The sequence below is a fragment of the Helobdella robusta genome (assembly GCF_000326865.2).
Source record: "Helobdella robusta unplaced genomic scaffold HELROscaffold_15, whole genome shotgun sequence".
Lineage (NCBI taxonomy): Eukaryota > Metazoa > Annelida > Clitellata > Rhynchobdellida > Glossiphoniidae > Helobdella > Helobdella robusta.
Genome location: NW_008703839.1, coordinates 3573289 through 3586645, shown reverse-complemented (window position 1 = coordinate 3586645; position 13357 = coordinate 3573289). Strand labels below are relative to the sequence as shown.

Below are 13357 nucleotides of genomic sequence, written 5' to 3'. Positions count from 1 at the left end.
ATATATAATTCGATCGACGTTGATTATATTCATTAATTCATTAATCCATTAATTAATTAATTAATTAATTAATTAATTCATATATATATTTATATATATATATATATATATATATAAATTCTGAAAATAGACCATTGTTTCCCTTTTGAATAATAAAATAGTTTGAAATGGACAGACGGCATAATAACAAAGCAATATGGAATGAAAATTGCTGTACTTTTAACTTTTATTGTTAGATGGCTAAGCCCTCGCGTACATTCGTTAACGCTCAGTTAACTTTTGTAAATATTTGATGATGCTGCTGGTATATATACTTTTTTAATGCAATGTTTACATTTTCTACCACTTTTGTCACCGTCATCAACATCAAAAGTTAGCTCAGTCGGCAGAAGTGCCGTGTATCGCGCTGCTTTTACGCATTGGTATGGTACGAATACTGTCAGTCCGAAACTCAAAGACCATCACACGCGTATGATGCGGTGCTTGCTCGTGCATACATGATGTGTATGTGCGTCGTGTGCTGTCTATAGTGCTACAGCCTTTGTGCTACGAGAGTTTATTTATAAGTATTGATATAGAATTTTATAGAAACAGCTCAGCGTTTGACAGAGCTGCATTATCAAGAAAAAACCAACCGAAACATCAACGGCAGCAACATCGTCGTCATTATTATTACCATCCTCATCATCATGATAAATAACTAAAAAATGAACCCATACACAAAAATGAAGACGACACCATCTATCGAAGGACAGACATCCACGATGAGATTGGGGATGGGAACCAAACCTTTCTTATTAAGTTCGAGTTTGGCTCGGTTTGACCACGATTATGGTTTGGATTTGGTTCGGTTTGGTTTAATCATGCAATAACAATAACGATCCGACCAACATCACAGAAACTATGTTATTAGTTACAACACACGAAATTAAAACTTTGCATTAACGGTAAAAATTTTAAAAATACATTTCGTTCTTGAGCTAAAATTACAAAATAATATTATACTGACTAAAAACAGCATTTGTAATCAGCGGTTTCAAAGTTCGTTTCGGTTGCGTCATCTATAGAGTTCGAGTTCGGTTTGTTCGGTTCGTTTTCCATCTCCAGATGAAGTTTATGGATTGATAGATCAGATGATTATGATTTATGAGCATAAAAATGTCCCATTGTTTTGTTTGTTGAAAGTTTGAAAACTTTGGTTATCAGAATGACAAACTTTCGCAACTTGACAATTTTGGCCCTTCTTGACAATTCGTAATAAAACTGAAATCTTAAAATTGTTCTAATTTCAAAACATTCTTCCTAAATAGCTAACAGTGAATAATTTTTATTGAACTAAACGTATGCAAACAAAATTGCATGTCTGGATTGCATTTTGTAACATAACACGAGCTTTCAAATGCCTCACTAACTGATGATCACTATTGATTTATACAGAAAAGTATTAAAAAAAAAGTAAATTAGTTTTTAAATCTAAAAACATTAAAAAAAAGTCAATTTATTTTAATTTTTTTATTGAAACTAATAAAAAAATTCATTAAAACATCCTTCAACAAACTTGTGCGTGCATGTTTGTGTGCGTGATTCTAGGAGCTGGAATCATAAAATCCATCTAAGACATTGTTTGTTGTTTATAATAGCGTCTATAAAATGGAAAAAGTGTTGTTTTTTTTAGTTTTTACTAAAATTTGAAAGAAATTTTATGAAAGAAAACCAGTGAATATTGGAAATTGTACTATTAAATAAAATAATAATTAAAGGATATTACATTATCTAGATTAAAAGAAAAAACGAATATATATAACAGTTATATTACAAATAATAATGATAAAATTATTAATTAAATAGAATAATAATCAAAATAATACTAAATTTGCTAATAATTATTGCCAACGATTTTTTCAAGTTTGTGCGAAAGATCGAAATGGCAATAAACCTGCGCTGGCTCGTTGGCTCAGAGGACAGAGCCAACGAGCCAGCGCGTCTTGTCTTGTCTTGTAGTGACTCGGTTCGAATACAATCAGAAGATGATTGTTCACAAAATTTTTTGAGCACTGAATTACTGCTAATTTTATCTGCCATGTTGTATCTTTTAATAATTGATTTTTCTGATTGGAACAAAAAAAGAGAAAAAATGAAGAATAATAAAAAATGTTACAAAGCCGCAAAAAAAATGAATAAAATGCTGTTTGTATCGCATAAATATTGTATTGACATTCATATAATCATATGTGTGTGTGTGTGTTTGTGTGTGTGTTTGTGTCACAGAAATACCCGTCTATATACATTGAAATACATACTAATAATAGTCTTTTAAACCATTGCTCCAAAAACCTAAAGCATTGAAAAAATAAGCAAAATTATGTTAATTAGAAAAATGTGAAAAGTAGATTATTGAAATAACCTATACATAATTCAAGCGGTTTTCAAAAGTATAAAAATACTTCAGTATTTTTATATCAAGTATTTATATTATCAATGTTATTAACATTCAAGTTGGGAAGTGATTTAGTTTCTCACAGTAATTTTTTGGTTGTTTTCAGTACAACAAAACCATCAATGTATCATGGATACATCAATGTATCACGTGACAACATCAATGTATCACGTGATAGCATCGATATATCACTTGACAACATCTAACGTATCACATGGCAACGTCAAATTTGACGACTGGTGCATTTTTCGATATTTCAATGAAAACGTTGCTGTCATTGTTAACGTGCTGGTTGCTGTTGTTGTTATTGAGGCCGTTGATGTTATTAATGCTGATGTTATCGTAAGATTTGTCATCGAAGATGTTCGTGAAAGGTTTCTTCTCGTGGAAAGACCTTCTCTTGAAGTTGCACTCGGAGGCACTTTTATGAAAACTCTGCTCATCGGACTGGGTCGGAGTCTGTGGTTGAAAAATTTTGAATTTGTATGGAATAATTTGAGTTTAACTTTTTGTAGCCAAATGCATTTAAAACAGGGTTTCATATATTTCAAAATGTAATGAATGTACTGCAGACCATATAATATTATGCAAAAAATGTAACATTTACGTTTATAAGTGACTTGTTCTTTTCGTACGCAGGAATGGTTTAAAAATTTTGAATATATAATAATAATTATTAATAAAACATTTTTATAATGGCTGCTCAGTTGGCTAAATAAAAATAATTTTTTAGAAAAAAATAACACAAAATTTTGCGAGTCTATCACTTTTAATCGTTTCCTGTTTTCCGGGACCAACTTTTCCTTCATAGTTTCCTGTACGATGTTGAAGTCGGCAGCCACATCTTCGAAGACGCAGCTTCTTATTCTCGGCATCTCCGCTACCTTCACAGCGCCATCTTTCACGATCTTCTCCAACCGCTCGCTGGCCACCACCTGGTGGGCGTTTTTGTTTTTATCCGGAGTTTCAACTTTATCCATCAAAAAATTATGGCGTTTTTAATTTGCTATTTAAGCATATCTTTTGAATGATTTAAAATAAAAATCAAACTGAAGGTTTTCCATCTTTTACATTTTATTCAAAGATTAAATTTAATGGCAGAAGTATTTTGTTTCAAAATTTATTTGGTGCGAGAGAATAGATATTATTTTCCACGTACAAAACAACAAAACTTTCAAATTCTGCTTTTATTTATGTAGAATTTTTTATAGTAAGTTGCAAAAAAATTTAATTTAGTACGGAAAAATACGACAATTAATTTAAAACAATAATTAATTTAAAAAACGTTAATACATTTTTTACCTGGTAAAAATTCACCAACAACACAAGACGAAAATTAAATGCGACCACAATTAATTAAAATAGCAACAAACAGCAACATTAACAACCAGCAACAACAGAAAGCAACAACATTATTGACAACAACCGACAACAACATTAACAACTAGCATCAACCTAAACCCACCTCCATGGTCTTCCTCATAACGGGATAATGTTTGAGAACCGAGTTGAAATGTTGAACGCTGAGGGAGAAGAGGTTGCAGTAACTTTCTGCTCGCACGTTGGCCACTCGTTTGGCGTTTGTTAGTAAGCATATTTCTGGTTGTTTCAAAAACTTTTCACTTGTATAAAATGATTTGACATCTTTGTCATGATTTACAACATTTATAAACTTCTGAATTACACATCTAATAATATCTAAACAATTTGTTGTATTAAATTAAATCGTCTTCAAAGTAATTTCATGATTAAATTCATTTCAAACAATAAATATTAGTTGAAACTTAGACATTTTGTTGAACAACACAGTTCAGCAAGAACGTACCACCAAAAAATGCCCCATCGAAGAGGGTGGTTATCCGGTCACCACTGCCCGTGTAAATGTCCACCACACCTTCCTGGATGAAGTACATCTTGTCGCCCAGCGTCCCCTCTCTTATTATGACGTCACCAGGCTGGTACACCTACGATCATTTTATCAACCAATCAGATCAGACTAATGATAAACCTTTTTTACTTCAAAATTTGATTCAGTTATGCAACATACATATAATAAACTTGATTTTTAATGAATATTCATACATATAATAAACTTGATTTCTAATGAATATTCATACATATAATAAACTTGATTTCTAATCAGCACAAAGGGGATAATAGGATGATTATTGTTCCTCAGATGAAAGTTCTTTTTAGAATTAGAATTGAGTTAATGAGTCTTTTGTTCGTTGACGGGCAGGTTGCGTGCGGGCGTCATGAAATTCTTAGATGAAGAAAACACAAATTTTTTCAACTGCCGTGATGGTTGTCTTGTTACTCTCCAATCATAAAAATTTGGCCTTATTATTGAAATAAACGCTAAACATATATCTGTAGATCTTTGTGAGTAGGTTTGCTGCAATTTTTGTTATAAGTGTAATTTTGCATGGAACTTCTAAATTAACAATTGACTCTTAACAATTAACAATTACGTCTACGTTATTATGATTCCAGGAACATTTAACAAAAATTAATAAAAAACGAAATCGAATAAATTTAATATACTTAAATGACAAAAGTTCTTATTCAATATAAATGTGAAAATTAAATATATGAAAAAAATACTTTGAGTAAAAGACAAGTTCTTAAGTTATGCATACAAACAATAATAGTTCATTTAATGTTTCTTAAACATATTCGCATCGATGAAATTCATTTAAATTACATATTAATCATCCACATCTTCTTCTTTCTCCTGCCCTATCCTTTCAGGATTCAGGACATTGGCGACCATCGACCTCCACAAAACCCGATCTTTAACACTTCGTAGTAGATGAAATGTGATAATAATCAACAAGTGACACAAGGACTTCACGAATGACCGCGTTCTCTTTTCCCTGCAATCTTTCCAGTAGTTGTTAGATTTTCCATTCTTTCCTTCCGCATGATGTGATCAAAAAGTTTTAACTGCCCCGTCGTAACGTCGTAACTTAACTAATCTGAAGTAACTTTCTTTTTTCATAACCGGACTGTTTTAATACATCCTCATTCGAAGTATGAAAGGTCCAACATAATTCTTCCCAAAAACCACATCTCAACAGCGTTATTCTTTTTTTCAATTTTTTTAGAAATCGTCCAGGACTCAGAGCCCTAAGTGAACACAGAAAAAATGTATCACCCTAACAGTTTTAATTTTGTTGATATTCTGATATTAAAGTTGGTGATGATGTTTTTCCTTCGCATAGAAGCTTAATTTTATGAACAAGGACAGAGTACAAATCTAATTCAGGCATGCAACATTCAAAATTTAGTTTATATTTATGTATTTACTTGATAAAAATTTAAAAACCTCGAACTCCAGCTTAGAGATGATTTCTGAAACAAAGTTAGGATCAGCTTGAGCGAAGAATGGAACAGAAGCAACCAACGAACGACAATTGAAATTTATCACCTCCTACATAATTTAACGAGTTTTCAAATATTCAAATGTGTGTGTGTTTGTGTATTGTGTGTGTTTATATATAGGTATGTGTATTGTGTGTGTATATATATATATATATATATATATATATATAGGTGTGTGTGTGGTGTGTGTGTTTGCATTTATGTAAGTGTGCGTGCGTAGATGTATTGAATGAGTTAAGTTGTTTCAAAATTATTCGCGTGTTCACTAACGACAGGGGTAAAGCATGTTGACGTCAAATTATAACCACGTTAATTACCGAATTAGGTATACAAAAACTAGAAACATTATTTGTACACGTTCGAATATTCGTGCATGTACGTGCATGTAGTGATTCCTTGTTGAATGTTATATGAATAAGCAAACATGGAATGCATTGGCCTAATTGCTCGCATTCAAAGAACAACAATTCCGGCGTCGCCAGGGACCTCTGCATCATATCTCAATTTTGTAAATATCTCTCTCTCCCTCTCTCTCTCTTTCTCTCTTCTCTCTCTTTCTCTTAATTCTCTATTCTTTTATGGAGGTTTTCATTTGAATTTTGTTTTCCAGGCACCCATCCAATATGAAATGTTTACATCATAAACAAGATAATAATTGAATAAATAGAACAAATTTGTTACTAGATTGACACGTTTTAAAATATTGAAAATGTACCGAACCAGTCAATTCATTGTGCAAATGTAAAACTAGCACAGAAGTGCTTGCACGAGCGCTTTATGGAATGAGCAAGTATATAAAGGTGAAATAATTGAGATTAAAAAGTACACAGTCATGAGAACAGAACAACAGTGGTACAGCAAACAGCTCACCCAACGTACGCTTAATTCGTCGTCTCTAACATTTTGAAAAAGTTAAAATATATAAAATTCGTTAAACAAATTTTCTTTAAAGACAAATGAAAAAAATTAGAAACCCAGCAAAAACATTAACAGATACAAACAATGGAAGAAGCATTGACAAAATAATTCTACATATGTACATGTACAACTAGCGAGATAGGTAAAGATATACAAAGAAATGAAGTAGAAGGAAGGTGGAGTGATCATCCCTCAAATGTTTGGCGAACGGCGCATTTAAAGGATATCCTTCTTATGAGATATTATCTTGTTTGCAATTTATGTCCTACTGCTTTTGTTATCATAAAACAAATTGAAAAATGGAGGAACTAAACTGTAATGCATTGTTTCTTTTGTTAGCAGTTCATTTATAAAACTAAACAGAAGGCTTCATTTTACTTTTTGAAACTCCTCTCTTTGCCAGATTACTCATTCTTCTTACGTCTAATTCTTTTTTCTCTTCAAATTAATTAAATAACTTTCCTCTCCTTCTCGGGCATGCATCTGTTTTTTTCAAACAATTGCAGGTTGTTTTTGTTGTCGATGTTGTTACTGTTATGGTTGTTGTTATTGACATGGTTGTTGTTGTGGTTATTGTTGATGTTGTTGTTTGTTGTGAGTTGTTAAGTAACATTAAACATCCGTCAGCATTTATTCATGGGAAGGCATGTTTCTGCTCGCAGGTTGCCTTCATATGTGGATGGATTATATACAAGTACATTGTGCATGTGAAGTGTTCCAGAGTTAGTTATCTAACATGCCTAATAGATGTGCATTAACTGTATTTCATTTCTCATCATGAATTTTTTAATTCCATTTCATCACGAAGTATTTGACCTTCTGAAGTATTTGACCTTCTTGATTCTACTCAAAATCGTTTCATATTTTTTATTGTCTATAAAAATTAGTTAACGTCCAAATTCTTAATTTAATTAAGACGAAATGCGACAATAATGCTTATTTAGTGCTTGTTTCAAAACACTCATTAAATTGGAAAAATGTTGAAAAAATGCTCGAATAGGCAAATAAGTGTGAGGTGTGGATAAATAATTAAGTCACTATTAAAATTGTTAACCAGCCAAATGAAATTTAAACCAAGCAGTATGAAATGTTGTTGATATTCTAACAACAACAAACATTTGATATAACGTTGATAACAATTTATCGAAAAAATTCGAATTCTAAACAATTTATTGAAAAATAATTTTAAAGGTTAAAAAAATGAATTTCCGAAATGTAACCTCTTTGAGGCACTCGTTGAGTTCTTCCAGGATGCTCTTCTCATCAAACATCTTCCCGTGGTACCTGTGCTCGTAGTACGTCGTTATCCTCCTACGCAGGTTTCTCGGCAACTTCCGGTACACTGTGTACTCCTCCACTTGCTTCAACTGATGATGATGATGAGGAGGAGGAGGATGATGATGAGGATGGTGATGATGATCATGATGATGGTGGTGGTGATGATGATGATAGTGATGATGATGAGAAGGAGGAGGAGGAGAATGATGAGAATGATGATGATGATGAGGATGATGATGATGAAGAGGATGGTGATGATGATGATGGTGGTGATGATGATGATGATGATAGAGATGATGATGATGAGGATGATGAGGATGAGGAGAAGGAGGAGGAAGATGGTTATGCAGATGATAACGATGCAGTTGATGCAGACGCTGATTAAACAATTTATTGTCTAGCAAAATAATAGTAGAAATAATTAGAGAAAATTATTTAAAAAAACATCATCCATAACATGACATTGGTTATTACTTTTGCAGCCAGTGTAGCAAACATTTGATAAGATTTAATATTTTTTGGCTGCTTTTCACAAATGAATGATAGGTGAGCACTTGAAAACCCTTACTTACATCGCACATTCGTTACAAGCCATCATGTTAAGCGATACATACACGTTAAACAAACTCGTTGTTAAGCACTTACAGTCAGCTGTCAATTTTTTAAAAAAGCATCATAAAAAATCTTCTTCATTTCATAACCGTCATCGTCTGTATGTACAAACAACCCGTTACTCATTTCTTTGGTTATAATTTATTTTGTTCGGGTTGCTTATTGGTTGTTAAAAAACTTAACTTTTTATTTGTTTTTGAAGCTTGTATGTTTTGAATGATGTGATATTATTTCGTTGCAGCAGTTCTGTTTGCAACATTTTCAAATTTTTCTACAACCATATATGCATGTATGCAGGCAAGCTTCAGGTTTTAAAATTTTAAAAAGTGTCGAAATTCGAGAAAGGAAAGTGACATTAACGACAAAAAAATAATGAAAGTAGTGGAAAAATAATCGTCTATGTACTAAAAAAGTAAGAAAAGATGGTGGAATAAACGATGCCAATAGTGAAGCAGATGGGGAAGAGGAGAAGGTAGAAAAGGCAGACGATGAAGCAGATGATGAGGCTGATTATGCGTGATTACATGCTGGCTGGCTGGCTGGCTGGCTGCAGAGGAGTAAGATAGATCATCAGCTCGATAAGGTTATTACGACGTACGACCAGGTAATTATTTCCCGGCATCCACCCAGCCATCAAAATGTTCAATAAGAAAGTTTAATTATCGCGATCGTCTCATGCAGAAAAATTGAAATGCGGAAAATTATCGGGCGAATGTTGGAGATGAGACTTAAATTTAGAATAATGTCTGTTATATGTTCGTATTTAACGATGGGGGTAGGGCCGTACAATGAGGTTTTAATGAGGAAAGCGTGAATGTGTGCGAGTGAAAACGTGCGTGAGGTTGTGGTACGTGGTGCGTGTGACTGTCATGTCATCAGGTTAAAAGTCAACAATAAGTATACATTATTCGATGTTAATTCTCCATTTGCAAGGTGGCTGTATTTTTATCAGAAAATTTCATTCATGTTCATTTAGGACTTTAAGATCATTTTGTACGTTCTTGACATATCGCGTGTGTGTGTGTGTTTCTTTGTGTGTCTCTTTATGTGTGCGTCTGTCTGTGTGTATTTGTGTGTGTGTTTGTGTGTGTCTGTGTGTCTGTGTGTGTTTATGTGTTCACACGTTCATTTAAATTTTAACCAGCATCAACATTTATTAGCTACAACATTTTAAAACTGCACATGGATTTAACCAAACCGGTAACAAATTAATGCAACACAGGCACTACATAACATACAACAATATAACAATGCAACAACAACAACAACGACAGCAACGATAACAATCACAACAACAACAGCAATGAAAACAACAACAGCAGAAAAAACCTTTTCCCTGTAAAGTCGTTTGGAGGTGTCGAAGGATTGGATGAGTGTTGTCGCGTGTCCAACAACCATGGCGTAGCATGTTGCCCCTATCAGCATACTCACCTGCAAAAAATATTACTTTTTTAATTTTTTAGATTCATGTTTGTGATAATGGTGAAAGTGACTATGAAAATATTGTAGTTAGAAGTTTTGTCATCAACGCATGACGACTGCAACGGGGAGTGCATTTTTTGTAGTAGTAACAACACTTGAATCAATGAACATTTTTGGAATAGTATAGTATATAATAAGTATAAACATTTTTTCAAATCAGAGAAGCAGACCATGGTGAGCCAGACATCGGTGATAGATTGTGGGGGGTAGCGTCCATAACCAATGCACAACATGTGGGATAAGGCTTTAAATAAGGACCACGTGTACTGTTCCAACCAGTCTGCATTCTTTGCGAGGTTCGTTTAAATTTCATTTCAGTTACATTTAATGAGAACAGAAATTTTTAAATCTTCGTTTTTATTAATATGTAAGTCAGCATTTGAGGAAAAAAATTGAACTAAAGTTTCTCCGTAATTTTCTGAATAGTTAAACATTCATTAAATAACCAATCAAACGAACAATCAATCAAAACATAATCAAATCAATCACAACTAATTAATTAATAATCAACCATTCAACTAACCAATCAATCAACCAACTAGCCAGCCAACCAACCAACCAGCCAACTAACCAGCCAGCCAGCAAGCCAACCAACCAACCAACCAGCAACTCTTCAAGAGCCACCCAACTGTTTGGCGGGTACTCCTGGAGCATGGGGACCAGCCATTGCAGGCAGCCATTCCAATGACTAATCAACAACATCAGACAGACTAAATTGAAGACCCTCATAAACTTGCCAGCAACAGATATGAACTGAAAGATTCAAATTATCATCACAACTTTCATTTAAATTATTTGCTTGTATACACGTGCACAAAAACAAAACAACATTATTTTTGACAGCAACAATTCAGCAGCAGCAGCGACACAGCAGCCACAACACAGCAACAAAAAAAACAACGACAATAACATCAACAACATCAACAACAACATCAACAACAACGTCTACAACAACATCAACATCAACAACAACAACAACAACATCAACAACAACAACAACATCAACATCAACAACATCAACATCAACAACAACATCAACAACACGGTGTGATGACCTCCTGCCATTGACTGACGTATCTGACCAATCTTGATAACCTCAACAACCGCAACAAACTCAACAGCTTCAAAAGACGAAAAATTCTTAAGGCTCTTCCTGTAATGAGGATGACGATGATGATGATGATGATGATGATGATGATGATGACGATAATGATGATGATGATGATGATGACGATAATGATGATGATGGTGATGGTGATGATGATGATGATGATGAAGACGACGATGATGATGATAAGGACGATAATGATGATGATAACAATGATGATGATGATGATGGAGTGGTGATGATGATGAAACGATAATGGTGACGGAGGTAGTTCTAACTAATCAATACGATTTTTTTGGTGATGGAGATGATGTTGATGATGACGACGACGATGCGAAACGAAACGTTAACAAAGACAAAGATGTTGATGGCGATAATGATGACGATGATGATGACAACGATGAACAAGATGATGATGATGATGATGATGATGATGATGATGATGATGATGATGATGATGATGATGATGATGATGATGATGATGATGATGATGATGATGATGATGATGATGATGATGATGATGATGATGATGATGATGATGATGACAGTGAGTAACTATATTTATTAAGAAGATAATGCTGTCACGAATTGGGCGTTTGTTTTCTTACAGACAAACAAAAATATAAATGCAGACCGATGAAAACAAAAATATCTCCGGATAAATTTGATAATCAAAGATTGTAAATATAAATTGTGATTATGATAAACGCTATAATGATGATACAATGATTATTATGAAGATGACGATAAAGATTTATCTTATTTGAAACATCAAATTTTTGTGTTGATGATAAATGAAAAAAAAAAATTAGGTAGAGATAAACATTTATGCACACTACTATTTGGCACTAAGAGAAATGTATATTATCATCATCATCACCATTATCTCAGTCATTCTTGATGACGTCATTTTCAACTCTGTTTGTCATCAAAAACACTAAATTTCATTGCCAAATACAATTCCGATTTGTTGGGATTGATTCCATCATCCTTCTCATCAGATAGTTACTCATTATCGTTAACATCATGCAAATCATAATTGAGATAATGATCGGTGATATATAGTTGCCGCCATCATCATCATCATCATCATCATCATCATCCGAATCATCTTCATCATCGTCGTCATCGTCTCCACCACCATCATCATCATCATCTCCATCGTCATTTTCACCATCATCAACATCATCATCTTCACCATCAGGACTATGAACACAGCATCATTTTCATCATCGTCGTCATCATCTTCACCATCACCACTACCATCATCATCTTCGTCGTCATCTTCACCACCATCATCATCGTCATCATATTCACCACCACCACCATCATCATCATCATCTTCTTCTTCTTCACCATCAGGGCTTTGGACAATTTATCATTTTCATTATCGTCGTCATCATCTTCACCATCACCGCTACCATCATCATTATCTTCGTCGTCATCTTCATCGTCATCTTCATCGTTATCGTCATCATCTTCAACACCATCATCATCATCATCTTTTTCTTCGCCATCACTACTACCACCACCATCACCATCATCATCATCAGGGCTGTGGACATAACTCTATAGGTGAGGGTACCGTTGAGACGTAATAGCTTCCACCTCAGGATGCAATGGAAAATTTATTCAACCTGTCTGCTGCGTGCCAGACTGTCTCGCTTGCGTGCGCTATTTTTAAACTTCAATTTTTTTATTTAAAAATTTTTTTAAGTTCGAAAATCAAAACAAAAATCCAAAAAGTACACCATTACTAATTTACTAACTATAACTACTATTTCTACTTCTACTCTTACTACTAGCGTTACTCACATTCCTACTGCTTTTTATGGGTGACACTGACTACTGTTAGCTACCACTGCTTGCTACTACGGTTACTACTAACTCTCTGCTAGCAACATACAAAAATTATTTTTCCGATATCCAAAAAAAAGTGATGGTTTAAACGAAAATTGAAAAATTCAGCCCAAAATTGCAGAAGTTGAACATCAAATAATGATGATCACCTTTTTGTTTTCATCGTAAAAACGTACATGAAAAAAAAAAACAATAATTGTCAATGATAATCAAAATTAAAATATATATGTATATAGTAAAATGTCTTGAAATAATCTCCGAAGCTCGTCATCTTATAG

The 13357-nt window shown here is 33.5% G+C and overlaps 1 protein-coding gene across 1 annotated transcript in view; it reads right to left on the bottom strand.

Annotated features, from left to right (window-relative positions):
- Positions 1 to 1500: 1500 nt before the first annotated feature.
- Positions 1501 to 13357, bottom strand: part of HELRODRAFT_98055 (hypothetical protein) — a 29631-nt gene continuing 17774 nt past the window's right edge. The window contains 12 exon segments of the mRNA XM_009015317.1: positions 1501 to 1969; positions 1989 to 2595; positions 2638 to 2896; positions 3205 to 3372; positions 3903 to 4036; positions 4263 to 4401; positions 5766 to 5870; positions 7960 to 8106; positions 9959 to 10060; positions 10282 to 10398; positions 10715 to 10864; positions 11167 to 11264. Of these exon segments, the coding sequence (XP_009013565.1) occupies positions 2648 to 2896; positions 3205 to 3372; positions 3903 to 4036; positions 4263 to 4401; positions 5766 to 5870; positions 7960 to 8106; positions 9959 to 10060; positions 10282 to 10398; positions 10715 to 10864; positions 11167 to 11264 (1409 nt within the window). The 3' untranslated portion in view covers positions 1501 to 1969; positions 1989 to 2595; positions 2638 to 2647.